General features: G+C 45.8%; 1 protein-coding gene across 2 annotated transcripts in view; it reads left to right on the top strand.

The window, feature by feature from the left end:
- Positions 1-10370: 10370 nt before the first annotated feature.
- Positions 10371-25396, top strand: part of LOC111926451 (uncharacterized) — a 64502-nt gene continuing 49476 nt past the window's right edge. Inside the window, exons 1-3 of one of the 2 annotated variants that reach the window (XM_086873921.1) lie at positions 10371-10722; positions 16456-16569; positions 25166-25337. In XM_086873921.1, coding sequence (XP_086730047.1) covers positions 10539-10722; positions 16456-16569; positions 25166-25337 — 470 coding nt within the window. In that variant the 5' untranslated portion in view covers positions 10371-10538. The remainder of the gene's footprint in view (positions 10723-16455; positions 16570-25165; positions 25338-25396) is intronic. The other variant, XM_086873929.1, reaches the window with a different exon arrangement.

Raw genomic sequence — 25396 nt, 5'->3', positions numbered from 1 at the left:
AGTGGAATCTTTTGGTGGGAGAAGGAAGAACCAGCGTTTTTCATTCCTGTGTGAACCCCAATGTTTCCTCCAGTCCCACCTGCATCCCCTCTCCCATCTGCCTCTGCTCCAGGGGCTGCCCCCACTCCTGGAGCTTGTGGGTGATTTTTATCTCCAGGACTGAGCTGTTCCCTGTGTGAAGGGGAGATGTCCCTGTGGAACGTGGGGAAGAGAGCTGTGGGCACAGCCACCTTGCTGTTAGTGCTGGATGGGGACCAGTGAATGACTCCTTTTCCAAGGGTCGCACAGGATGGCTGGAAAAGGCTTCCCTAAAGTGGCAGGTGATGTTGGGTGGCTGCTGTGGTCTTGCATTTCTTCTGCTTCTCCTCATTTCCCACCTGCATTCCCTGTCCTGTGCAGCTGCTGGACTGTCAGATCCAAACAGACTCTGGCTCCTGTCCCAGGCTGTTTGGAGATCAGGAGCTGCCACTCAGAGTACTTTGGATTTCCAAAAAAATGAACCAAACCTGACAGAGCTAGTTTGTTTTATTAAGCTGCATATTGTTGTCCTAAATTTAAATATCTGCCTTTAAATATCTGCCTAAATATCTTAACTTTAAATATCTCATCAGGCTGCTGAGCCCAAACTCAGTCTTACTGGGCCAGCTCATTGCACTGGCACTACCTGGCTTCAATGAGTGGATTAATTTAATAATCAATGATTAATTGAGTAAGGGCTAGGGAACTCATTTACTTGGGCTTTTCCACATCAGTTTGGGTCTGGACTTCCTGGGGAGCTGGAGCTGCAGGGAGTCCTGAGCCTGGGTCTGTCACTCAGCAGATTCCTCACTTTTTGGACCAGTTGATGGGTGCCAAATACAGGATTTAATTTTTTTATTCATCTCTTTAAAGTCATTTTTCATGGTCAAATGCCCTATTTGGCATAGTTCAAATTAGGACAGTCTTTGTTTTTGGCAGAGGAATGGAGCACTTACAGGATGGCTAATTTGCTGCTACCACTAATGCCAACTGCTTCAAACTACTGAGCCTTGAGTGAGGCATGTAGGGCCTGACTGAACTTTAAGGTTTTTTTCTTATGCACAGGAATGTCCCATTTTTATCAGTCTTCCCTTGAAACATGAGAATCCTTCTTTAAAAAAAAACAACCAACAGTCAGGAACAAAATAATTGCAAAACCCAAAGGATAAATCTGTGTCTGTTAATGCAAAAACCACAACGTCACCATTAAACTGTCAAATTATCCTCTGTTTAATTTCTATATAAAATTTAAAACTTGCTGCAGACAGCCAATAAACCTCAAGGTGATAGGACTTGTTTCTGCTTCCATTGAAGTTGGTGGCAAACCTCCCATTTATTTTGGTGTGTAGGATCAAACCCCCAGCACATAAATAATCCAGCACTGAAGGTGCTCTATGACTCTTCTGTCCATATCTCTCCCTTCCTCTCTGAAAACTTCTGAGGCTGGGCCCAACATTGATCTCATGCACAGGCTGGGAGCATCTTTATTTCTTTCTTTATTTTTTTTTTTTTTTTCCCTTCTCTTCTTTGTGGGTTTTGATCTCTCCCTTTGAAATGGAAGCAGATTCCCTGCAGGGTGCTCTGTGATCATTTGCTGGGTGTAGTCGCATGCTTTCACTTCTTGCTGTAGGTGAAATGGCTCATGTGCAAGGATATTAACTCTCTGCTAGGCAGGAGCAACATTCCATCTGTTTTCCTGGATGTTTAACAGAGGAGGCAGCTTCCCCCCAGCCCCATAAAGCCTCGGTGTGTGCCTGGAGTCGTGCAGAGCTGTGGGAGTGCAGCATGTGTGAGAGGAGATGTTTTAGGGAGAGGCAGGTCTTGCACAGAGCCAGGGATAGCCGTGCTAAATAGAAGATATCACCTCTTGCTGTAAATTCATGGACAATCTAACACTTGTTGTCAAATATGACCTACTGCTCTAGGAGAAAATGTCATTTCCCCTTGGTTTCACTGGAATGAAGCAGTTGGAGAGGGAAGTTGAGGAGGGAAATTACAGTGATGGGATAAGGGTTGGGAGAGAAAAAAAAAAAGTCTGTTTTAACAGGAGAGCTCTGGTTAGGCCCAGCCCAAAGAAGTATGTAAGAATGTGCTTGTGATTTGCTTCCAACAAAATTTTTAAGCCCATACTTAACTATAAGCATGAGTATCTCGTTGCTTAAGGTTAAGCACGTGCTGAAATACTCATCTGGAGGTAAGCCCTGGCTGGCAGGGCTGGAAGAAACAGAGATCACATAATCAACCTCCAAAGCAAGAGCCTAATCCTACCCAGTCAGCTATTCTGGGGGAGTTTCCAGGAAGGCAAAGAGGTTGCAGGAGGTGGATCTGCATCTCTGATCTTACAAATTTCCTGGCAGGTGCAAAAGCGACTGCTCTGAACAATACCAGAGGTGTTTGCAGGATTGGCCTAAGGCTTTGTCTGCAGTAGCAGATGAGGTTAACAGGCTATTTAAAACAAACAAACAGCCCCACCTCCCTCCAAAAATTTCAGGAAGATGGTCCCTGTGGTTGTGGTGTGATTTTAAAAAAGATTTAAGTTCTGAAACTGTTCCTATAGCTCTAGAAAAAAAAAAAAAAAAAAAAAAAAATCAGTCTTTTCTCCTTTGCCTCAAACGGTTCTGTAAATTCATATCCTGAAGTAGCATCTGTATTATGGAATCAGTCTGGGCATCTCTTCTTGCACCCTCACATCTTGGCTTTTCTTATTATTTTTTTAAAAAATACCAGGTGATGCTAAGCAAAATGATGTTTACTAATTATGAAGTGGGAATTTCAACAGGAAATTTTCCAAATAATTGTGCTTAAGGAATGTGTGTGTGTGTATGTGTAATGGGGTAAACGATGCTCTTTACTCCTGAAAAAATACATGTGCACACACATGCACAAAATAACAAGGAAGAAAGGGAAAGGAAAAGCATTTGCTTAGGGATATGGAACACAAAACTGATTTTATTTTACGCCCTTGGAGAACATTACGATGAACGTGGTGCCATCTCTTACTGTCTGTGAAATAGGGGGTGGTGTTTCTAGCAAGCAGAGAGAGGCAAACACGAAAGGAGAGAGCACAAGAGCGCTGCTGCAGGGGCTGGGGTGGCCACGCTCTGCTGGGGGCACGGGGGGGGCTTTGGGCACTCCAGGCTCCACCCAAAGTGGGCTCAAGGGTTTTCATTGCTTCTGGCAAAGGCACTGTTGATGAAGCCCCTGGATTTCTTCTATCTAACGGAGACGTGAGCGAGGCGATTGAAGTGTTTCCAGGTGTTGCTGGCTCCAGAGAACGCTCAGGAGGGGTTTTGGTGTGCCGGTGGTTTGTGCTCTGCAGTCGGGGTCTGTCCTGCAGCACCACACCCTGGGACAGCTGGGACACCCCACAGGGACAGCAGCATCACTCCCATCACATGAGGCTTTGCTGCCAAAGTGCCTGGTGGCTCTAGGAACGCCCTCCTAAGTCACTGCTTCAGCCTCTGGTTTAGCTGGACTGCACTGCAGAAAAGGTCTGGATCTCAAATCCCAGCGATGTGTTTGGAGGCCAGGCTGGGTCTGTCCCAGGATGAAACAATCAGGTGGAGTGACATGGATGATGATCATATGGCAGGGATACCTTGGTAAGGCACTGTGGTAGGTGGGTCCCAGACAGTGTTCCAGCAAAGACCTCGCCCTTGGATTTTCATGGAGCTCATGATCCACAGAAAAAGGTAACAACGTGCTGGAAACAATAGAAGTTATCTGCAAGCATGTTCAGGAAGGCCTGGGGCTTTCAGATGCAAATACAGAAACATATTTAACATCTTGACTTCTATTCTTTTGTCATAATACAAAGTGGAAAGACAATGTTTAGTAAATGTTTACATCTTACAAAGGGGAGTTTTGCAAATTGCATTGTAGCTCTTTGGGAGGAACCAGGAAAGAGGGCAGGATGTTAACAACATAAAAAAGAATGGCAATAAAACCCACCCCTAATATTAATTGTCTAAGAGGAAATGCATCTATCTCTCATCAGGACATTGCAGACTCTGCTTTGCATTGCTGGAAGCCTGAGAACACTAATCGTTTTTTGGCATGGAGAAGCAAGTTCTTGCATACTTGAAACATAACTCATTTACAGTTGTTTTGATGGATGCTTAAAGCAGCATGGAGAACCCCCAGGTCCCTTCGGCTCGCGAGCAGCAGAACTCAGATGTAGATCTGGCTCAGCTCCCCGGCGTGGGAACTGGAGGGGACTGCTCTGATTAAACACCTCCATTCTGTTTTGGTCCTGAGGTTGGCCGTGTTATGCAATGAAAATCTACCAACAGTTTTCCCTGTGAATTAATAACACACCTGAAAGGATTCTCGAAGGATTGTTCGCACCGGCGGGATGGCACGGAGCCACCACAGCAGTTCTGCAGCGAGGTGGCAACAGCTCACACTCCCCGAGGGTCTGGGCCCCGGGCAGGGCTAAGGTCGACCCAGTGCTAGGAGGTTAAAAGAACAGGGATGCCTAAATGCTCCAAGGTGAGCTTGGGAGGGAGGAAGAGCCCAGGGAGCTGCAGCCTCATCCTCTTCCTCCTTGCAGCAGCAGCTGAGGTCAGTGCAGCAACGCCGCAGGACACGGGTGATGGGGGAAAGCAAGGGCTGAGCTGTAAGAATGAGCCCCCAAAATCTGTGTGTGCATTTGTGCACAGGTCTGGGTATGGAGAGAGGTGGAACAACAGGTTTGTGGCTGCAGTGAAATCCTTCATCGCTGGCCAATGCCAGACAGGGTGTAAAAGCCTCAGCCGTTGATGTTGTTTACTCAGATGTGAGCCTTTGCCCCACGTTTCAGTTCCTCCCACACTGCTGTCCAAAGATGAGTTGGAAGATGAAGATTAGCACCATCACACAAACTCCTGTGGAAAGGGACTTGTGCTCAGCCCCCAGCCCATTTCTCATGGAGCCCAGAATGCAAAACCCTGAAGTAAAGTGGTTCCCATGGGCAGTTTCTCTAAGTGGTGAAAATGGTTATATTTACATTGAATTATTTTGATTCCATTCTGAATGGAACTCACAAGTCCTGTGAAGCTGCAATGAATGACATTTCGTTTGTTGGCAGGAAAAGGAACAGGGTTATGAAACGTGACTGTCAAGGATTCCTGCATGTAACTCAGGTGTGGCTTTCTATGGGGAAGGATGCAAAGATTTCTGCATGGAAATCCACTTGTGGAGATAGAGAGCAGCTGATGCCAAACACTGCACAGCCAAATTTTTTCTTTCACACAGGCTACGTCAATGCCTGTGCACCTCCCTCGTTCCAGGTGAACCAGAGACCTGCTCTTTTGCTGCTGTTATTTTCACAGCATTTTCACTCCTGTTCTACATGTACCATCCTTAGGAAACTGGGCAGAAGCACATTCCAGTAGTTAAATAACACCTAATTTTTTTTAGCTCAGTTTTCCTGCATCTCTTTCTATTCCTCCCTTTCCCTCCCCTCCCTTCCCTTCCCTTTCACCTTGAAGCATCCATTCTCCCTATCGGTTCATGGCTGTCCGACCCTGCCGTTCCTGGTGCTGCACATCCCCCCTGACAGCTGGAAACTCTGGGAGCCTCTTCCTGCTCCACCCTCCACCCAGGAGGTTTTGGAGCCCTGCGGGGAGCTGCAGACTCGCTGCTGGCTGACTTGGAAGGGCAGGAGAACTGCTCCAAACTCCACCTGGTAGTGAGGAAGGTGCAGGATCTGCTTGACCAAGAGGCTTTGTGGAAAATAGTTCTGGAGGGAAGGAAACCTCGGAGCAGTCAGGGCTGTGCAGGAGGCTTGGGATGGAAGCCCTGGACCCTGCCAGTAATTAATGTAATAAATAATAGAAACAAAATAAAATTCTAATTGTCCAGGGTGAATATTGGCTAAGATGCTCATAATCATGTGAAACCTCCACTAGGATCTTCTGTGAACACAAGTGAGCTCAGAGAGCTTTTTACAGCCAGAATCTCCCTTAGCAATGCTGTGTCCTCACAAAGTGGGAATGATCTGCAGAACCTTTAGCATTTTGCATCAAGATTTTGTTTTTTTAAGGATCCTTTTCATAGATACTGACTACAACTTGTCATACATTTGCACATGTTGGGCTGTGATAATGTGGCAGCTGGGTAAATAAAGGACATTTAGGATATCTGACTTCCAACGTGATTAGTACCGGGAATTTTTATTTGTTTTTATTGCAGCAGGACAAAATTTGCAAAATCTCCCAAATTGGCTTAAAGGCTTAAAGTAGCATTTTTAAAAGCAATTGGATGTTTAGGCTTTGGCTTCCCTCTCATTTTCTGTGGGAGAATGTTAAGTCGAATGTTCAGAAGCATCACAGTTCTTTAGCCAAACTCCTTGTGGGTACTTGGTAGGTTTCCCTTCCCTGTTTCTAATTTGGTTTATACCCCAAAGCCAACTGGTTTTTGCTTTTCGTTCTGTGGGTGGGAAAGCTTGTGAGAAGGTATTAACAGCTCTGCATCCCAGGCGAGTGATTTCTTCTCTGAACTTTCCTGGATGCGTGGAGGAAATTCTTCTCCAAATCAACAGCATGTTTTCAGGCCTTTGTTGTTGTTGTTGTTTTGTCAGGCTGATCTACATCAGGAAACCTGAGCACCTGGAGAAGGTTCAAGTGCAGACTGAGCTTCAGGTCTCAGCATGGACTCGACAGATATTAACAACAACTACAAATCTTTCATCAGCAGAGCTCTCCTGCGTGTTCGTAATGCCTGAAATATTGTTTATGGCTCAGGGTCTGGTGCTCTGGTTGCTCTTCTCCGTGGCACACACACAGGATAAGCGATTCCTGCCCTTTCGGCAGCTTTCACCTCTGGTTTGTCTCTGGTTCCCAGCTGGGGTTGGTGCCCTGGGTGCTGCAGCCACCAGCCTGGGTGGGGTCTGTCTGTCTGTCTGTCAAGTGTGGCCTCCAAATCCCTCCCTTGTGGTGGGACATCAGCTGGGAGCTGCTCCTGCCAGCAACAGGCGCGTGAGGCACAAAATGAGATGGTCACAGGCAAGCTGCAGGGTCCTGGGGGAAGCCACACTTCCTCCAAGTCATCCCACTGTCCTGACCATCACAACTGGCTGCTCACAGGCACTTGCTGTGGTCCCAGCTCTTCCCACTTGATCCAAGAGGGAGAGCTACACTGCAAAGCCCTTCTGTCTCCTTTGCTGTGTTCTGGAAAAGGTCTTTGTTTCTCCTGTGGCTGTTAGAGGGGAGCCAGTCCCTGGGCTCTGAGCCTCTCTTCTTCCTCCTTCACTTAGCAGGAGTGACAGCCACCTCCTAAGGAACATCTCCTTTCCAGAGGCAGAGGACAGCTGAGTCTGACCTCGGAGGAAAGGCTGACCAGCAAAAAGAGAAGCAAAAAGTGTGAGGATATGATTTTCTCTTGGGGTGGAAAGGCACTGAGGAATCTCCTGTGCCAAGGTTTACCCAAGCTTCCTTTCCCAAAGCCAGCTGGTTTCTGTCACCCTCAGAAGCCCCCAGAGATGTCCCCTGAGAGCTTAATGGGTCACAGGTTTGGGTCAGAGTAGTAATTCCTGTAGCAATTCCTCAGCTGGGGGGAAATGTGTGCTCCAAACACAGCAGGGACCACAAAAAATAGATCATTGTTTAATCAGATTGTACTTCGTGCTAATACCACATTTTCTTCCTCCGCGAAAAGATTGGTGAAAACTTCAACTACATTTCCAAATTAAATTTGTTAAAGTGCTGCACCCAGAGTGTGTTTGGGGGAAAGCCCGTACCAACATTAATTTAAAAGTTCAATTCAGTGCTGAGGGTTTAGGGCTAAAAATGAATTTAGCAAGGTACTAGTTAGGCTTTGATGCTAATTATTTTAAGTATCATAGGTTCTGATTCACAAGACAGTAATCACAGGTCGTTATTACTAACATTATTAGGTTAAGTTAAAAATTAGCTTTTAGGCTTAGAGCCTCATGTACTAATGCACTCTGAAATGAAACACCTGTGTGATGCCTTAACAGACAATTGAGGGAAATTAGGCTCCTTAATTAAATGAGCTACAACCATGTCTGTTGTTACACTGATAAAAAATGGTGTTTGCACCTTTAGACAGCGATTTTCCATTGCTGAAATGGGACACTGGTTGGAAAAAATGATCACAGATTTTGCAGAAGAGCTGTGACTTTGCTTTGAGACATTGGGGTCAGTGCCCCACCCGCTTCCAGGAATAAATTGAACCAAAAGTAATTTTGTTGGCTGGACTCTAAAATAGGATCAGCACGTAGGGGGTTTTTAGGAAAACACACACACAAATGCAGTTTTCTGACACAGCTTGGATGGCAGGGGACAGTACAGACTCTTTTCTTTCTGAGACTTCCCTGTTTGGGTGCCTCTGCCACATCCAGCAGCAGCCCTGGCGTCCAGGGAGGGATGAAGCAGTTCCAGCAGGATTGGCTTTTACCTCTGAGACAGCTGTGGCAGCTGGGATGGATCCCCTCACCCGTGGTGCTCCCATCTCCTCTGCCAGCTCAGGGCAGGTGATGGCCCTGCTGGTGTCTCTCCAGCGCTCCCAAGACCTTGAGACAGCACAGAAAGGTGGCTCCAAGAGGCACTTCCCTCTGCCTTTGTGCTCCACTGGTGCTTTGCCATCGACAGCTCCTTTCCAGGTGCACTGAAAGGTACTCGTTTTAATAATGTTTTAAATGGGATGGTTATTTCCATAAGGACTATTCTACTTCCTTTAGCTTAGGTTATCTGTGCCACAGAAACTTGTTTCATTTGGAAGGGCCTGATATTTGCATTTCAATGGGACCCTCTAGGTATAAAATCCATTGAAAAGTATCTGCAGGCGTGTTTGTGTGGGATTTTGGTTCCTTTGCATCTTGCAAAGAATTGACAGATATTTAATTCAGAGAGGGAAGGAAGTAGGATAATGTCCTCATCTCCAAGTGTAAAGTTTCTTTACAAGGAACTATGGAAAGCATAGATAATTCAATTTGCCCAAAAGCATAGCCCGAAATAGGGCACAAATTCCAACCTCTAATCCTTCCCTGCAGCCACAGGATCATCTTCCTCCTCTTGATCATAAAGAAAACCCAGGAGCTGCTGTTGTGCAGGAAGGCAGGACAGGGCACTGCACCACAGGGATGGATTAGGATTATGAGGGGCAGCACCTGGAGTGCGGGGGCCAGGGAAAAGCAAATGCAGCAGTCACCAAACCAGTCTGGCTGCCCCAGCCCAAGGGAACACGCTCCTCCCAGCCAGCATCAGCCCACGGGGAGTTCAGCACAGAGCAGGACAGGCCAGCAGGGCTCCAATTCACCTCTTGCCCTTCACAAGGGGTTTGGGTTTTCCTGCCTTTGTTCTTGCTGGGGCTGGGGTCTTTCCTTCTGTTTTTTCAGACACATCAGGGCCTCCTGCCAGACAAAATGAGCCTGGTTTGCAGCATGTGTTTTGGTACATGTCCATTACATCCATTTTTCTCCTCCACCTGTCCAAAATAGGGTAGGGGTTGGCTTTCTTTTTTGGAATGAACCTAAGAAAAATACATGACAATGGAATCTCCTCCTTCCAAAAATTGTGTCCAGCTGAAAAGCTATCTGCATCACCAATATGCATTCAAATATACAAAACCACTCTGGATTTTTCTGATAAATCTCTCAAGGAAAACCAGAACAAAAAAGGGGAACTATTGCATTGAAATTGTTATGGGGAAACGTACAAGAACACCTGCAGAATGTGGAACCTCAGGAGCCAAAGACTCCCTGTTATATTTTGTGTCTTGAAATACTGGCAGATCCCAGTTTATTGGGTTCTCAAAAGAAAAATAATCAGTGGATTACTCAGTCGTGTCTCAAAGCACTTCAATGTGCTGAGCATGCCATCTCTTTTTGGTTTTCTTTTTCTGGAGAGAGAAGGAGGGAGATGGAGGAAGAACTGGGGAACTTGGCACGGGGGAATGGCTCTTTGACTCTCATTCCACTGCTTTTGCTGCTGGGTAATTAGTTGGTTGCCAGCGGTGTATCTGGCTATAAACAGAATTCACTGCATCACCCAGGAATGGTGGGTGGTGGGAAGTTCTGCCCATGGGGCTGTGGATTAAGTGTGTTGGTGCTGGAGGATAGGGTGTTCCTGTGAAGAGAGAGCCCTCGACTTAGGAATGTGCTCCTCACAAAGGTATGCCAAAGCCCTGGGGCTCCCGGCATCGAGGGTGTGATGTAAGATACAGCTCTTTGTTGAGAGCTTTTCTCCTGACATCCTTTCGAGCCAGGCAGATGTGTGGATATCTCCCAGCAGTTACTCCTGGAAGGAAACATTACTGGATATCCTAAGGGGTAAACAGTGCTCAAAGCTGAATTCAGAAGTGTTGTCTCTGTTTTCTCTAGCTCTGAATGCGCTGCTAACTATTTTTAGGGTGAAGCACTTATGTCTTACAAGCAGTGGCCGGTTTCCAGTATGGATCCCAGACCTGCAGAGGTGTCCTCTTTGAAATCCAGAGGCATGAGGAATCTGCCAAGACTTAGAGTTTCATTCCAGACCCAAAGCTCAGATCATACTCGGTGAAGGAGCTGCCACAGGGAGATGGGATTGGATGGCTTGGAAGAGCACGAGGCAAACAATGGGGCTGATGCTGGGCTCCATCCACAGCCCTGCTCCAAAGGCCAGCTCCTGGCCCTTCAGCTCCTTGTAGCCAGAAGAGTTGAAAGAGGACCGAGCTGGTGGCCTTTCCTGAGGATGGCAAGCAGCTGTGACCTGCCAAGACAAGGTGAGCACACCCTGCACCTCCCTGTGCTGCCACTTGCCTTTCCTGGTGTCCCTCACCCTGCTCTGCACAGGAATCTCCTGCTACCCCTTACTCAGACATAGAGGTGCTTTCTTCTGTAGCTTCTTGGGGCTGTCTGTGAGCTCCCTGCCTGTGATGAGGGAGAGACCAAAGCCACCAGCCAAAGTTATGGTTCCATGATTCCCTGTGCTCCCTCCTTTGGCTCATTTGCATTGCAGGACAACTGCTGCTTATTCATCCGTGAATTGTATTTTCCATCCCGCAATTTTCATTCAAGCTTAGGATGAAAGCAGCTGCTGTTGTGTACATAATAATAAGGATATTCAAATATTTATTACTAGACTTTTTAAGAGTCTTTCTCACCATTCAGGCTGGAATTTTACCCTCAAGTAGTCTAGTTTCTGGTTGTTTGAAGGGGTAAGGTTTTTAGTCCTAGATGGAATTGAGGGAGGAGAGGAAGAGAAGGGATAGAGACAGACACAAGCTGATGGATTCTCTCTTTCTTATCCCTGTATTTCTGTGCAGCAGCCCAGTGTCTGGCATTCCTGGTTATGTGGGATTCCAGGGTCCAAGCAATGACCGTGCTTGGTTGAGTTCAGTTGCTTGCCCTTGGGTTTCCACCTCTTCCAGGGAAGAGGAGCTCCTTGTGGCCTCCAAAATTCACAACACAACTGATGCTGAATGCTCAGAAATCCTCCTAGCTGAAGTTTCCTAGCTAATGCTATTTCTATCAACTTTTCCCTTCTGCTTTAACTGAGAGAGGATCAAAGCACTGGGAGCAGAGAGCTGTCATTACACAGCCTAGGAATTCTGTATTCCCACCTCAGATTTCGATTCAAGTCGGGGATCGTGTGGAATTCCTCTGAGGCCAAGTGGGTTTGGATGTCAAACCCAGAAAACAATTTTCCCATTTCATGTGATGTGGGTGTGTCACAATCCCTTTGGCCTTGCCCCTCCGTTACTGGGCCAGGCTGTGCTCCACCTCAGCTGCACTTCCACTGGACTTGAGCTCAGCCTCAGCTCTTGTAAGGAATATAAAGTCCAGCCAATGCCTCTGCCTTTCAGGTTCCACCAAGAGCACTTCCAGTAGCTCTCCTAGTGAATATTAAAATCTACTTACTGCCAATAAAGCACTAATGATCTGTGCTTCAAGGGTATCTTTGATGTGATGATCTCAAAGCAAATCAATTCAGGGTTATCCCACACCCATGCATGAATGTATGGAAAAATAAATCCTAACTTCACTGGCAAACTGTGCCATAATGGATGGTGCCTCACTCTGAGGTCCCAGAGCCTGGCAGTGATGGAGGTGTGAGAGATCCAAACTAAAACTGGTGTTATGGCATCTTCAGCAAACCATCTTTGTTGCTCCGGTGAGTCCAAGTCAAACACTTCATTGGAAAGTTCCCACATAGAAAAGAGACCCCAAACAAACTTTTGTGCCAGAACAAAGTCAGCTCCACTTGCAGGCTGCGAGCAGCAGGCTCCACGTGCGGTGCCGCAAACCTGACATGAATCAGAAGGTGTTTGCAGCACTCAGCTGGAATCGGGGTAAAGAAAAGGGCTGTGCATTACTCACTTTATTTTGGCAGGATCTCATGGTTTATCAGGCCATGCACAGCCCCTGCACACAGGTCCCTCTGCAGGAAGCTGGGGCTGCTCCCACCAGCAGGCAGAGGTGGAAATCCAGCCCCAGCCCAGTGCTGAGGGGCTTGGCCCATAGGTCTCTGGGAGAAGAAAGGTTACAGACAACTTTGCTTCTGGGGTCTCTACACTGCAGTGGCCTTTGGCTGAGGAGGCACTTCAGCCTTTTCTGATTAGGTTGAGTGCTCTTGTCCTGTCCTGCATCCCTGAGTGGTTGGATGCACAGATGGGCAAAGAAGAGGGGTGAGAGTCACCGATCGGTCAGCACTCAATTTTTTGTGCAGTACATGAAAAATCTGCAGGATTGCACAACAAAAGCTTTCCCTCCCATGTCACACTTTGCCCTGAGCACTGATGGCAGTGGGACTTGGAGTATATTTGGAAATATTTAAATGCACAGTTCTGGCAGAGGAAAGGGAAAATGGCTTCCCTCCAACTACCTCAGGTGAGGAATATTTTCTGCAAATTGCCGTAAGATGTGATGCTTTTTTAAGGCTCACAGCTCCTTGAACACGTGTCTCCTTCTAAGGGATGGATTCCCTCCATGCTGACAGAGTTTCTCGCAGTACAAGCCATGGAAGATGTAGGCAGTTCAATGGGAACAGTCCCTAAAGCTGAGCAGATTCTCCCATTTGTCCAGTTGGGAAAACATCTGCATGTGACCAGAGGCTTCCACGTTAATCTCACCCTTTTGCAGTTCTGGGTTATCCTTTCGTGTGAGTCAGATTTTGTATCTATACAAAGAGAAGCTTTAAACTGCCTCAAGTGAAGTATTTTTCCAGTACTTTAGCACTAATTAATCATTAAAGTGCCAAGATCAAAGGGTGGGGAACTACAGTGTTGGTATGTTCTTATGATCACATTGCGGCCAGTTCCTCTCATAAATCCTGGTATTTTGTGAGTTTCAAATCAAATCTCCCATGGAGAATGATTTGGCAACAAGATGGTGGGCTGCTTTTCTTTGCACTTTTCAGAAGTTAGGGGAGCTTTGACTCCATGAGGAATGCAGGATCAGCCCCACAACAAAAAGACCAACCATATTTTGGACATTTTGGCACCCAAAGAAGCCAGTGATTCAGGCATGGACATGAAAACCCAATCTTATGGAGAGAGAGTCCCTGTTCTGAAGATCTGGTAGCTCAGTCAGAGAAGCAGTGAAATGGTGGAGCCTGGAGCCTATTCCAGGGGTAACAAGGCAGTTAAAAGGGTGTAAACCTCACCATGAGCCAGCAAGACTTACAACTGAAGTGCTTAAGTTACTTCTGAAAGTGAAGCTTTTAGAATAATGCTGCCGCTTTTGAAAAAAGCGTAGCCTAAGGCCGTGAGTTCAGCGCAGATGAACTCAGCGCTCAGTGGCTGCTGTCTCCTCTCTGGGACAGCCCTGGCACCTGGGGATGCTCCAGCTGCAGGCAGAGGCGTGGGCATGGCAGAGGTTGTGCCTCGGCTTGCTCTGATCCCTGCACCTTCCCAGAGCTGCCACGGGGTCCTGCCTCCTGCAGAAGCCACAGCGCTCCCTTTCCCTCTTTGGTGGGGTTAACTGGTGAGAAATCTGCAGCACCCGAGTGCTGGGGAGCTGGGGAAAGCCAGCTCTAGTGCCCATGGCTCATTAAAGATGGAGAGAGGAACACAGGGGGTGCACACAGCAGGTCCTGCTGCTGGTGCCCACCCCTGCACGCCACAGCCGAGTCCAGCGGCTCTGGAGGAAAGGCAGAAGGCAGGAAAAGGTGTTCTGCTTTTGTAGGGGCTGAGCAGACCAAAGGGCTCCGTGTTTTGTGTCTGCAGCAGGAGAGATTGGGGAGCAGCGAGCCAGAGGTGAGGCTGGGATTGAAGGAGGGGCAGGGCAAGACAAGCACAAGCCAATGGTACAAGCAACAAAGCATCTGTAATATTAATGGCCAGTAATGGCTGTCCTAGCAGCAGACAGAATGGAGCAGTAGTGTTTCTGAAATGGCTTTTTTTTCCAAAATATGGGATGTTTGCAAAGGCCACTATTCCTTCTTAAAAAAAAAAAAAAAAAAAAAAAAAAAAAAGAATAATTCCTTTTTGCTCTCTTTCTTTCTTTCTTTCTCTTGTGGGATGCCTGGGACTTGACAGTGTGGGCTCTTGTCCAACATTTGTTCTGACCTAGATTTTAATCTCTGCTTTGTTCCCCTTACCTTCTGTTCAGCTGGCTACCTCTAGAAGACATACATATAATCTATAAAACATTTGTGTTTCCCAATAATTTTAATTTCTATTTTCAAGAGATACTCAAGACTGCAACAGAAAGTTTTAAATAGCAGTGCCCATGAATGTTTTGAGCTGTCAGGGCCACTTAAATAAATGTAATTGTCAAGGGACGTGCAGAGCTTTACTTTGTAACCCACTGGTTGTGACAGATCGAAAGCAAAGACAAAAGGAGGGAACAAAGTGCCACCCTGGGAGCACTGGTACCTGTCAGTGGTGCAGGGCAGCTTGTTGGGAGAGCAAAGGTGCTGTGCAAAGTCAGACGTGGAGGGTCCTGGTAACCCGTGCAGTTTATTGAAAAAATATTTTGTTGGGAAGTGTTTTCCTGGTGGGAAGCTGGAAACACTGCTGGTTGTAGGGCAAGGCAGAGCAGGCCATTCCCTGCTGGGGGTTAGAACCACCCGGCTGTCACATCTTTGTGCTGCCAACGAGCACAGCCTTCTCCACAAGGAGGTGAAGGCTTGGGGAGAGCTGGGCTTTCCCAAGCCATGGAGATGTGTCCTGCTGGCTCACCTGGCCCTTCTGCAGCTGGGCAGGCCCACGGGGACAGGTGTTGGGGAGGATTTCCCGGCGTGTGCCATGCTGGGGTTTCACTCTGGAGGAACCACGTGTGTGCACAGCTCACATTCTGCAGCTACTCCTTGAGGAGGACGAGGTGATGGTGAAACCCCACCGCCCCTCTCCTTCAGGTGCGCACCGCCCGCTGAAATTCACCCGCTAATCCTGTTTGATGAGCCAGAAAGAATGTTTCAAGAATGTTTCATCCCTCTGTAATTTTGTTAACCTTTCCTGGCAACAAAGAAGAAAAAAAGGGCAGGTAATGAAGTTTGAAAGAATGTAAAACCTAGACAGCATTTGGGAAGGGTTCGAAGGCCAACACAGGACTTCTCCACACGGCTCCTCACTTCATCTGAGATGTGGGAAAAAATCCCAAACAACCTTGTGGGATACTAATTCAGTCCTTGGTTTCTTTCTTGTATCAATTCTGCTAACTGTGCCTTAAATTTGGGCCAGATGCACGATGGGTTTTATGATGTGGTACTGTGGGGAAATCTGGGCTGGATTTAACAGAGGCTCTTCTAACAGGGCTGCTCTGCTTGGGATGCTCCAGCTATTCCCTGTGCCCCTCTGGGAATGCCTTCAGCAGGAATGAATGCTTGGGGGCACCAGGTGGGTGAGGTGATGGGGGCTCTGTCAGTGTGGCGAGAGGAGCAGACACTTTCTGACACGCTGGGTTTTGCAGGGTGCCTTCCCTTGTTTGGGCAGAAAATGTCAGGTTTTGCTCAGGTTCATTCCTGAGTCAGTTGTGTGCTGCTGCAGGAACCACATCTGTACATTGCCAGGGCACATCCTGCTCCTTGTCCAAATGGACAAAACAGGCAAAGAGGGATCGTGCTCATCCTGGGGTCTCATCCCCCCAGCCGGGCTGGAAGCAGCACAGCTCAGCGCTATCTTGCAATCAAAACCTAATCACGAGACTGTCCTACTCCTTTCTGATCATGTCACATCCCAAAAGCTTTGTGGAGGATCAACCAAATCTCCTGTGTTTTCATTTGCTAAGCTCAGTCAAGTGATACAAAGCCCAGAGTGCTTTTTCTGCCAATCTGAATTTGCAGTGATTAAATTGCACTCTTCTGAGGGTTAATTTTCATGGACAGATATGAATAATTATAAGTTAATATGCTTAAGAATCATAAAGAATATTTGGCAGTCTTTACAGCTATTAAGCTAACTGAAATTGGCATAATTCTTTTGAATTTAGGCTCTGTAATTTGGTATTGTCTCTTTTTTTGTTCTCTCCTAATAATCAGATCTCTCTTCACATCTTTTCTCCTCTTTACCCAGCATGTTTTTCTCAGCTCAATTGGTTTTCTCATCACCTGTTCTTAAATCTGCCAGCTGCTACAGAGATTGAGAATGTTGAGATGACTAAACAACAAGGACCCTGTGCATGTGTCTGTAGGTATAATTTAAACACAAAATTCAAAAATACCCTCCTAAGGCAGTGAGTTCCTCACAGTATAAAACTTCCTACAGGAATCTGGGGCTGTGAGTGAGCAAAGCCACCTCAACACCAGCCTGTTGAACTACATGTGCTTTATGTAATAAATAAATACATCATTTATTTATTATATATTTAAAAGGTAAATTGTTGGGGTTTGTACAGGACTAAATGACTACAGCTAGTGCAATGCAGGGTGGCAAATTGGGATGCAACAGTTTGTACTGAGGACAAACCATTCCAGTGGAACACAGAGTTTACCCATTTTTTCTGTGCTTTTGATAAATGTAAATAATTTGAAAAGTTCTTTATGCAAGGCAGAATCACAGCAATTTCACTAAATTTACTAAAAATTAAGGAAAATGTAGTCAGAAAAGGAGCATAAATCCAGTAACTCGTGACTCAGGACTGAATTAAATTCCAACTGAGACACAAAATGTCTTTATTAGACAAATTTCTGCCTAGGATTCATCCAGGGAAAAATTTAAAAATACAATTTACCCCCTATTTTTATCTGTCTTGAGGCCCTGTTAGCTGGGCAGCTGTGGTGCTGATGAACTCAAATTTATGTGTTCACTCTTGCAGTCTGAGACAACAGAGTGTGTGCCCTTGTTTCTGATGCTTAGCTCTGAGATCCAGAGAAACACTGAATTTCATACAATATGAAATTATGAGCATGTTTTCATGGTGATACATGAAAACAAGCGTTAAAGTTAGATAGAAAAAGCTGAAAGTGTGAGTGTGTAGAGTAGAGAGTTTTCTTTAGTCACTGAGTGAAAAAGTTAAAGTTTAGAGTTTAAAACAGTTTGGAAAGCAGAAGACAAGATGGAAGATTAAGACTTGTTTCTTTTCCTTCTTCATGTTCTTCTTCTAGAGATTTTTGGGTAATAGTGAGTGATTGGACAGAAAATGCCACAGTGCAGCACACAGGTGATGGGTCATTGGGTCATTAAGAAAAACAATATATGTATCTATTGTTAATTGGATAAGAATAAGTATAAAGATAAAATAACTGATTCAGGGCCATTTTGTGCTTTCAAAGCCAAAGTGAGCCACAAAGTGAGCCACAAGGCCATTTTGTACCATCAGAAAGAAATGAACCAGATTGAGGTGAATTGAACTTGTGCAGATAGTCTGGAGAGACCCGAAAAGTTTTGTGATAACATCCTAAAAAACATGAGAAACAAGATCCCAACAGGCTTTGGAGCTTTTGTCCTGACCCCAAGGACTGTGGTAAGTGGGACTCCCCATGAGGGAGTATCCCCAAGGAGCTCAGCTCAGAGGAAACTGAGAAATCCAGGAGTGAAAAAAAAATACAGAAGAAGTGCAGCAGAATCAGAAAGAGAAAAAAGAAACAAAAAATAATTTTTAAAAAAGTAACATTCACAGGGCATCAGCCATCGCTGGGCTCATGCACCTGAGGTGGCACCAGGAGAGACCATCACCCTCAGCTCATTTCTTCTTCCCAATTTCTTGGTCCTTGAATGCCTCAAGGATGCCACTGACTGACAGCACACTTCCCCTTGGGATGTGATTGTACAGCAGGGTCTCACCTGCAGCCCTGCCCTCTCACACCTCTGTGCTGTGCCACACGGGAGATGCTTCCTGGCTGCTTTCCTGGCTGCTTTCTTTCCCGGCGTAGGAAGACGTGGAGAGGGTGTATTATCATTTCCCTGGCCATTGCAGGTGCAAAGAATTCAGTAATAATATTTGTTCTGGAGCCAAATTGCTCTCAGACTGCCTCTGATGTTTATTCAGTTGAGGAGAATTACCCAGCTCTCAGGCTGCACAAGTCACTGGGTAAGAATTCCCAGACAGGGTAGTTTTCTTCCTTTTATTTTATTCCCTTTTGAAATATATGTCTAGACGAGTGACAGGCAAACGTCAAATGGTTTGGCTGCATAGTTGAATGGTACCTGAATATTTCCTCCCTCAGTCCATCCCCCTAAATGCACTTGACCTGTCCCAGTTCCTGGAAACTGGGCTGAGAGCCTCAGAACAGTCTGTCTTGGGATCTTTTCATCTCCTCCTGGTGTTGAGGAGTTCAAAGACCTTGAAGCCATAGAGCTTTTGCAAATACTTTGTTTTTTTGATTTCAGTTTCTGTTGCAAACTAAGAAACAACCAGGAAGCACAAAATGGTAAAAAAAAATAAAATACATATGTATATTACTGGCCAACCCTCCAAACCTTAACCTAAGAGAAAGCTGTTCTTAGTTTGAATGAAAAATGCAGTTTGATAACAGGAGAAGTGTTTGAATCCCCTTTTAAGCTCATTTAGACTTGGAGCTTACTGCCAGTAGCAGGCTGCCCTGGTGCCTGTGGCACAGAGCACTGCAGACATTGCATACTCCCATGGAATGGGCCATGCAGGACATTTCACTGGAAAAGCTCATGGTTGTGGTCACAGGAGCCAGAGAGATGCAGCTGGACAAATCCATTTGATTCCAGTAGGATTTCACATGGATTAAGTCTGTGGCTGGGCTGATGGCATTTGCAGTACTGGATCAATACCTTCCTGCTCTAAAATAATGCCAGAGCCAGTGCTGTTTCCTGGAAACAGTTAATTAAAGGTGAGTGAAGGCAGTCAGGAGTCTGTTAGATTGTCTGTCCATCCATTTGGTTACTTATTTGTCCAAGCAGAGCTGCAGCTGCTCCTGCCCCCTGGGCAATGGATAACCAAGTGTTTTGGTAGAGTCTGTCCCATTTATACTGTATCATAATTTTAAAAATTATTTTAGATGTGGGTTTTACTTTAGTGAGTCCTCCTAGGAACACTCTCCACCTCAGCTGGGGCACTTCCCTCAGGTTTTGGAGGTAGCAAGGGGGTGGGAGAGGTCTGGTTCAAAAGGCAGAGCTTTGGTGTGGCTCTGGTCTCTCCAGCACACACTGGCTTGGTGCTGCCACACAGCAAATACCTGAGCTGAGCCAAAGCACCTCACTCAGTGTGGGAGTGAGCTTCACTGCCATAAATCAGGTAGGAACAGGGAAAACCACTGATTTCTGCCATCCAGCAGTTCATTCCTGCTCTTATTCTCCAGTTAGCAATCTATAAAGAAACTATTGCAAGACCTGACTCTTCTCTTCGGAGCCAATAACATCCCCTGTGCCAGGTGGAGCAATAATTCAAAATAGGGCAGGCCTAGGAGAGAGTTAGATGGGGTTAGGAAGCAAATTCCAGAACTCCAGCTCCACTGCACCTGGTTCCTTACTGCTAAAGGCTGAGTAAGGAGAAACTCAATATTGCTGCTTTGCAGCAACGCTGGAAGATTGTAATTTCCATTCCATTCAAATTTTAACATGAAAAAAAGTATTTATGTGGCTTGATAAGTTCCACGCGTCCTTCCCACCTGTTTCCATTTTAATGCAAAAATAGAAACTCTTTAGTTCATATCTTGTTTCCAAGTTGGCAGAAGTCCCTGGGCTGCTCAGTAGTGCTATAATTTAGAGTATGATGTAGCTCTGTGTCTCTGTCTAAAGAATGAAAGAAAAACTCTTTAGGCAGAGGGGTGCAGTGGGACAAGACTGGTAATAGATGCCATGGATGGGTTTAGGCTAGAATTAGAGCCAGGTTCCCAACTGAAAGGACATCAGAAAATCTGTTTATGAGGGAAGAAAAGATTGTATAAAAATTATGTTTCTGCCTAAGAAATGAAAGCTCAGCCCAAAAGAAAGCAAGTAACCACTGATATCACAAAAAAACCTGTCCTTCATTCAGTGTTACCCATCCAAGGGGAGCTCTTGAGCTGCCCTGGCCTGAGGGGCTGCTCCACGTACGGCTTGTCAACATGGAGAAAGGGTCTTTTATAAACTGTGGCTGATGTCAAGAATAAAAGACTTTAGTGAATAATCCTGAATAAGGAGCAAGCACTTAAACAAAGAGGCACTGTGGAATTTACAGACAAATGCATGAATTGGTCTGTTGTAAAATGGACGGCGTTTTACTCAAGGGTGCAGTAGACACTTCCAGCCTTTCAAATTTCCCCCAAGTGTTAGAGGCTAAGTGCTAAAGAAGATAAAAAAGAGAGATGCTAATCAGTGATGGGATTGGATCTGTCCTGTGAGTTTTGATAGGTTCAGGCTGGACATGAGGAGGAATTTCTTCAGTGGCAAGGCTGGTAACCATTGCAAAGGGCTGCCCAGGGAGGGGGTGGAGTCAGCGTCCTTAGAGGTGTTCAAGAGGTTATTGAATGTGGCACTCGGTGCCACTGTCTGCTTGACAAGGTGGTGATCAAGGTTGGCTCAGTGATCTCAGAGGTGTTTTTGAACCTCAGTGATTCTGTGATAGGATTTGTGATAATTGATGCATTATCCCATCTCCAGCACACCTGGATTGGCTTCAGTGCTGAGATCACTGTCCTGCAGCTGGTGAAAGGCACAGCAGCAAAATGGGAAAATTCAGTTGGACAGTCTGGAAGTCCCTGCACCTTCACCTCCTCCCACCCAGCCACGTTAGCCCTCCCTTTCTGTGCACAGAGATAACAGCTCCCAGCATGGCAGGGTGCTGATGTCACATCTGCAGTTCCTATTGCACTGCAGGAACACTTATTGCTTTTAAGCTTTGGGGTCAATGAGAAGAAAAAAAAAACAGTAAAAAAGAACTGGTTCTGCCACAGCTCTTTGGCAGAAGAGCAATAATTTCAGTGCACACCCCCCAGCAATGCTGGGTTACAGCAGTGGTGTTGCCTGCAATGAAACACCACAGCTGTGCTCTGCTCTGCCTGAGACGGGAATGAAATGTTCTCTCCTCCTCTTCTGTTTGCAACACGGGCAACAGGATTTTGGATTGCATTATCTGAGTGGTCAACATCCAAATTATTTGTCCAGATGTAGTGCAGCAGGGCAAAGAATCCCACCCAAAAAACCTGTGGTGTTACTTCAAATATGTATGTGAGTATTTCCATGCTTACAGCTCTCCTGTGTAGGTGTCTAGTGCTTCTCACTGATTATATAACCATATGTTTTATTTTGCTCTTAAAAAAAAAAAAAAAGATTCAACACATTTTTGTGACATGTTAGATCAGCTAAAATAACACATATAATAATCCTGCCCAGATTGAATTTAATGCTACCATTCCCTGATTCAGGATTAGAACCCAGTGAGGAAAAGTGCAAGTGTGTGGAAGTGGTTGGGACTGTAAATGCAGTCCCTCTACACTGGGGACACACTGATCTCATTTAGTACAGAAATAATATTTTTCCATGACCTGGATGTACACAGATGGTCCAGTCCTGCACAGTACAGGAAAAGCTCCCGCTGAACTAAGAGGAAAATCAGGTTGAAGATTCATGATTGCAATTGAGGTCACTACAGCAGGATCAGCGTGTGTGGAAATACGCTGATATTGCAGTTTTTCTTTGGAAAAAGTTGTGGTCCAAACACGGTGCTCTACTCTGAAGAGTCACAGCAAGAATTGTACAATTCCTGCAGTAAATCTCGGCTCCCCTTCCACTGAGGCTCTCTGCAAGCACCTCACAAACTCATGTTTGTGAGCCAAATCTGCACTGGATTATCTGCATGTCCAGCAAACAGGTTCTCCAGGTGCTACGTGGTAACACTCAGAAACTCCTGATAACTCCGTGTGGCACCACAACAGAGCCAGGGCAGGCCTGAGTCACAGCGCTCAGGGATGCTTCCCAGACACATGGCTTTCAAGGATGAGGCACAAGCTGAGCCTCAGGTGAAGTTTATCACAAGTTTGGCCCTTCCTGCCAAACCCTGGGACGGCCGGCTGACAGGGAAGTGAGAACGACATGGGGTAACAGAGCACAAGGTGACATTTTGTGACACAAGGAAATGGCCTGGCAATGCTAACTGCCCTGTGGGGCTTCACACTGCCGTGAGGGCTAAGCCTCCAGGAGAACTGGATACGGTACAGCAAAGGGAAAAATGTCTTTGGGCAGAGTGTGCAAGCAGGGCAGTCTCAGGTGAGCTCACTTCCAGTGTAGCTGAGAATTCAATGCAGAAGGGCAGCTGAGAGCAGCGATGGGTTTGTTCCAGGCACACCAAGCCAAGCCCACCTCAGCTCTCCTGCAATAGGGCCATCTGTGGGTCTGGCTGGTGAACTTTAGGAATTCAGTGCCAAAGGTGTGCAGTTCACCTGTAAACAGAAGTGATTCTGCATCTGGCAATAAAAGGCACTGTTGCAGCTGAGCCTTTCTCACCAACCTGTGTTCCATGGTTTGCACAACCAACAGGGATAGACTGCGAGTTATTAAAAATAATAAGCTAACAAATGACATATCCCTGCCTGGGGAATGAAATCCTTGACACACCAGATGGGCTTTCTTATCACTGATTTCTCCTGGTTACCCACTCAATATTGATAACATGCTCAGAGGAGTTCAGAGAGTTGTGCCAATAAACACAAAAGCCTAAAAGTCTGCTGCCTTGTCTGCAACAAGGCTTCATGATAAGAGATGAGAAAAGAAAGTTCTTTCCTGTAGTTATAAGGAGTTAAAAGCTGTCTTTTTGGAGAATGGGTATAAATCTGAACATTCACAGTCACTGGAGGTCACTGGTGGATCCTCTCAAGCTCTTGGCTGGTGTCTGCCACACATCTTTGTGTGAGAGAGGTTTCATGCATTACTTAGAACTGAGCTGTTGTTGAAACACTAATTTGATAGTGTTCAGAAACATTCATAAATAGTCTGCTAAAAAGGATGAACAGAGAGAAGAGAAATTTTGCAGATGATGTGAATCTGGCCACAAAGCACTGCTGAAAGGGTTCAGGATCCTGAGTGGCTGGGCAGTGAAATGGCTGATGCAGGGCAGTGCCAACAAAGGCAGAGCACGTGCAGAACACTCACCCTCACTGTACTTCCACACAGATAAGCCCTAAAAATAACATTGGGCAAAGACAGCTGGGAGGCCTCTGCAAATATCATTTAAAGTCCATCAGAAGAGACAACAACCACGTTAGGAATGAGCTGGCAAAGAGGCAGGAACAAATCAGAAGACATCATTACAGCATTCCTTGGTGAAACTGCATGTCCATGGTAGGGTCTTTTCTGGAACACCAGAAGAGTTGGGCTGAACTGGAATGCACAGGAAGGAAAGCACGCAGGATGAGGAGAGATGGGCAACAGCTTCCACAAAGATGGAAAAATAAGGAGATGAGGTGCCTTCAGAGTGGAAAGGGATGACAAGAAGCAGGAGGTTCAGTAAAGGTCTATCAGATCATGACTGGCACAGAAGAAAGCAAACAGGAACCGGCTGTTCACTGGTTCTCCTAAGAATTAGAGGGACCTGGTGGTGCTGTCACACAAGAAGGTTTAAACCAACAGAAGGAAGTACTTTTTCATACAAAGCATAATTAAATTGTGGAACTCACTGCCACAGGATGTTGCGGAGGCCAAAAGTTATAAATGGCTTGAGAAAGGGATCAAAAACATTTGAGGAGGACAGATCCATGGGTGGCTGTTAAAACACGCTGGTCTGCAGGCAGCCTCTGCTTCGGGAAGTCCATAAACCGCGGATTGCCTGGAGCAAGGAGGGTACAGCAGGGGAGGGATTGATTCTGCATCGCCTGCATCACCTCCTGGCTATGATGGGAGATGGGATACTGGGAGATGGGATACTGGGAGATGGGATACTGACCCATGTGGCCTTTTGCTGTGACACTGGTCAGGTCCCAGCTCTGCTGTCTCCTCTTATCTTAATTTAAAAATAAAAATCAAAAAGCAAGAAAAATACCACCTAAAACAGAAGAGGGGGAAGAGGCAGCCCCAGCCCTCCACACACTGTTAGTAGGCAGCCTGGTAGTTGTTTTATTTTCTTTAGAGTGGACTTTGTGTTGCAAGTGGCAGGAAGCCATGAACCACAAAAATAAAATAATTCTAACCCTAGTGCTAAGTAAGGAAAACAAAGATGGCTCAGCAATTAGCAGCATTATATATGTTAGTACTAAGTAACAACAGATGTCAGGACTTGAGCCCTTTGCATTCCTTGCAATCCTTTGGAAACCAAAGCCTTTTGACGTCGCTATACATTATAGCAGTTATTTTGGGGCTGGGAGAACAGCAGAGGCTCTTTGAACACTGAAATATGTAGGTTGCTAGGACTGTTGGTTCTTACCTGCATCTCCCTCCCCATCCTGTGTCCCTCTGCTGCCTTCCTGGGCTGGTGTGTGCTGTAAACCCTGCTCTGTAAAGACATGCGCTGGCCATGAGTCATTAGCAAGCATGCGAAGCTAATTGGCAAAATACTCATAAAAGATTTTGAAGGTGGGTTAATTACAATTCATTACACTGTAAACTGTCCCCAGGCTATTGTTAAAAAATGCAGGAGTTTCAAGGTCCAGTATTTTATGATTCATTTTGCCATGCAGTGAAAAACAGACTCTATATCAAACTACATTCATTATAGTTAAGACCACAAAATCTTTATTGGTTTTCCCAACATTCCCTCCTTGTTATGAGCATTCATATGGACTGCACATTTCTAGCAATTGGCAAGAAGGCATGAAATAAAATTTATTATATTTTCTTACCTTCTACTTGGTGCAACCTTAAAAACTGCCCGTTCTCGTTGCTTTACCTCTTCCCAACTCAGTTGGAGCTGATAGGATGGCACATGGAAAACAAACAGAAATGACTGGGAACAACTTTGCCACACCAATGATTCAGTGTGATGTACCTGAATGCTGCATGTGCACACAGGAACTTCAGCTCCAAAAGGATACTGGCAATGAAATGGAAACAGTTTCTCCCTCTAGTTATAACAGGTAATTAAAAAAAAATAAATCAGAATAGATACATTTTTACCAATCACTGGTATTTCCAG

The sequence above is a fragment of the Cyanistes caeruleus genome, chromosome 2 (assembly GCF_971803275.1).
Source record: "Cyanistes caeruleus chromosome 2, bCyaCae1.hap1.1, whole genome shotgun sequence".
Lineage (NCBI taxonomy): Eukaryota > Metazoa > Chordata > Aves > Passeriformes > Paridae > Cyanistes > Cyanistes caeruleus.
The sequence above is the reverse complement of the archived record's forward strand: the minus strand, read 5'-3'. Positions and strand labels throughout refer to the sequence as shown.